The sequence below is a fragment of the Lactuca saligna genome, chromosome 6 (assembly GCF_052625555.1).
Source record: "Lactuca saligna cultivar CGN05327 chromosome 6, ASM5262555v1, whole genome shotgun sequence".
NCBI lineage: Eukaryota > Viridiplantae > Streptophyta > Magnoliopsida > Asterales > Asteraceae > Lactuca > Lactuca saligna.
Window position 1 is genome coordinate 129,845,568 of NC_136422.1, and position 2,749 is coordinate 129,848,316.

General features: G+C 33.4%; 1 protein-coding gene across 1 annotated transcript; it reads right to left on the bottom strand.

The window, feature by feature from the left end:
* Positions 1-897: 897 nt before the first annotated feature.
* Positions 898-2,532, bottom strand: FDC2 (2Fe-2S ferredoxin-like superfamily protein). Its single transcript, XM_078962433.1, has 6 exons — positions 2,211-2,532; positions 1,864-1,927; positions 1,638-1,726; positions 1,441-1,509; positions 1,291-1,335; positions 898-1,082 (listed from the first exon to the last, which is right to left on the bottom strand). The coding sequence occupies exons 1-6, from the start codon at positions 2,469-2,471 to the stop codon at positions 1,038-1,040; spliced, it is 573 nt and encodes a 190-aa protein (XP_078818559.1). The 5' UTR covers positions 2,472-2,532; the 3' UTR covers positions 898-1,037.
* Between the last annotated feature and the right edge of the window lie 217 nt (positions 2,533-2,749).

Here is a 2,749-nt window from a genome sequence, read left to right on the forward strand (position 1 = left end):
TCAAACACTTTTCAAGAAATGAAATAAGTAAGTAAAATATTCTCAAAACAAAGGATTGATAAATGACAATTTGACATCAACCAACACTTAGTTTTCTAACTAAAATTTTCTTTTCACCTCCGGTTTACATTCAATGTTAGGAAACCATGAAGTGGTCAACAGGGATGATCTCAAAAGATGCTATTACATACTCGAAAAAGGGTATGATTGTTGAAAGGTGGTTGAAAATAATTGTTGAAGATGGGAAGGGAGGGAAACGTTGACAAGAGGTAAAGACGTGAGATGGATTTAATTTATTTATTTTAATCAAGTAAAAGCCATATGGACATGAAACTCTCAATAATAGGTGAGAGGGACTAAATAAGCAGGTGAAATCCCTCAAAAGGTTCGAAAATAATTTAAAGGACTGAAATGGTAAAGTCAAAATACATAATAGGGCCATTTCGTCACTTTCCCACATATATATCCTCATCCATGTAAATTGTCTTTTAAAACTCTTTCTTCTAATATGTCCATTTTCAAACACAGAGTTATATTTCTCCATGAAAAATACTTTTAAAGACATAATTTTTTTTAAAAAGTCATGCTATTTCCGTTCCATTCTTTGTTTTTAATGGTACTCTTACATATCAAAACTGCTTGTTACACATGGCATAACAAGTTGAACTGTGTTTGGTAAGCGTGGGACCAGACTATGACCAAAGTCAATAAGTCAAAAGTAGCAATTTTTTCCATGCAAAAAGGTGTGGAAAATGAGCTAGGTATCAATATCCTGTATATCTAAAAGACATGGATACCCTTCTCATCTTCATCATAAAAAAGAATGTAGTTCCTATTTAATGTAAAAAACGCAACCTAACCCTACAAAAAGATTCTATTGAATATGCATGATCAAGAGGCCAAATGTGTCATGTATATATATAAGTACAAAGCTTCTCAAATATCCTAACAATATAAAGTGTGTTTAAAAAAGATAGGAATAACAAAAGAAAATTAACTAATGGTTTTTGCTTATAATTTACAATTTAATTGGGAGCTTACTCATCACCCATGGCTAGTTCAAGTGCATAGTCATCCCTTTCCTGCAACAATTATCCATGAGAAACGTAAGATGCTCCTCAAAAAAACATAAAAGTAACTCCAACTTTACTCTTGCTACCAATATAGTCAATGTACTTTTATGGGGTAAAAGATGTAAATACATTACTATTATGGGGTAAAAGATTTAAGTAAATTGTTCCTATGGGTAAAAAGAGTAACACTTTCGGTATAACTTATTTATAAACTTACAATAGGTCCTCGTGCAAAATATCGTCCAAATTGAAGCCAATATACCTGCAAAAGCCATGGATGAAATAGGTTATATGACAAAAATCTGGATTTTAATGAAAATAAAAGATACAGAAAGTTGTTCACTTGTTCTATCAAAGTGTAATTTACCTCATCCTCATCTTGTGTTTCAACTTCAACATCAGAAGTTGGGAAACCAACACAAAGGAGTGCATAACCCTAAAAAAATGTAAAAAGATATACGAATTTGCATTTAAAGTGATTAGATTGAATCATATGAAGATATAAAGATGTAACATTTGAAATGAAGAGTGGAAGATTGGAAGAGAAGTAGAGAAGCAACATGCCTTAGCTTTCAGTTCTGCTGATATCCCTAATGCTTCAGGCTGTCTAAGTCCTCCTGATTTTATACGAACAGCACAACTAGTACAACAACCTGCAGGAAGATAGCTTTCAGCTTTCAACTTGAAGCTAGTTATCAATGCATTTGAAGCGAATTTTATGAAGCTAGATATCTTATGATCTTATGGATAGATGGCATTACATAAAGGAATGTGAATGATGGAACAATACCGTGCCTGCAAGCAAATGGAAGTGATATGTCCTGTGCTTCAGCTGTGTGTAATATGTATTGATCCTGCAAATTTAACCAATACATTATACATCAGTGATTCGAATCATAAAATTGCATAAATCGATCTGCATAAAACAATCGAAGAACCCTAGATTTCGGTGTAAATATTTGAGAAAAAACTGTTCCATTACAAATTTAAACCCAAATTACTTGACGATTCAAAAAGAATAATATCTCTTCAAATCGATGCATACATACAAGTGTAAGCAAGAAGTATCCATTGACTATCGCGAATTTGATGAATTAGTTGCTAAGATTAGTCCTTTCGGTTATAACTAGCAATTACCTCTGGAACGTAGAATTCGTGAACAACATCTCGTTGTCTGTCGTGAACGGTGACTTTATGTCTCGGAGCAGACGACGCTACAGAAATGCGTTGGGAACGGGGTACTTCGGGTGAAACTTGAAGCTCCGACGACGTCGTACTACGGCGATATTTATTCGCGGCGTAGCTGACTGTATTTCTCGACGGGGAGCATTGCCGGAAGAGTGACGGACTCCGGTGATATGAGGTAGAGAAAATGTTGCAAGGCGGTTTAAGGTCCATCGAATTTTCGTTGGTGGAAGGTCCGATGACTGGTTTGAGTGGTTATCTTTTGTGCTCTTATCTGATTAATCCTGCTCATTATTTTCGTTTGAAACTAAAAAAAAAAAAAAAAAAAAAAAAAAAAAAAAAAAAAAAAAAAGGAAAATCTTCATTTGGAACTTTTTATTTGTCAAGCAATTAAAATAAACATATATTTTTAGTGTTACTCTAAAATAGCAAATTAATATTTATTTATTTATGTGTAAGAGGCATGGATTATATAGAGATGTTAAAAAGTC

Coding starts and splice junctions, on each gene's coding strand:
- FDC2 (XM_078962433.1), bottom strand. CDS start 2,471: ATGGACCTTAAACCGCCTTGCAACATTTTCTCTACCTCATATCACCGG. Junction 1,727..1,863: donor TCCATTTGCTTGCAGGCACG/GTATTGTTCCAT, acceptor ATCTTCCTGCAG/GTTGTTGTACTAGTTGTGCT. Junction 1,336..1,440: donor AAACACAAGATGAGGATGAG/GTAAATTACACT, acceptor TGGCTTTTGCAG/GTATATTGGCTTCAATTTGG.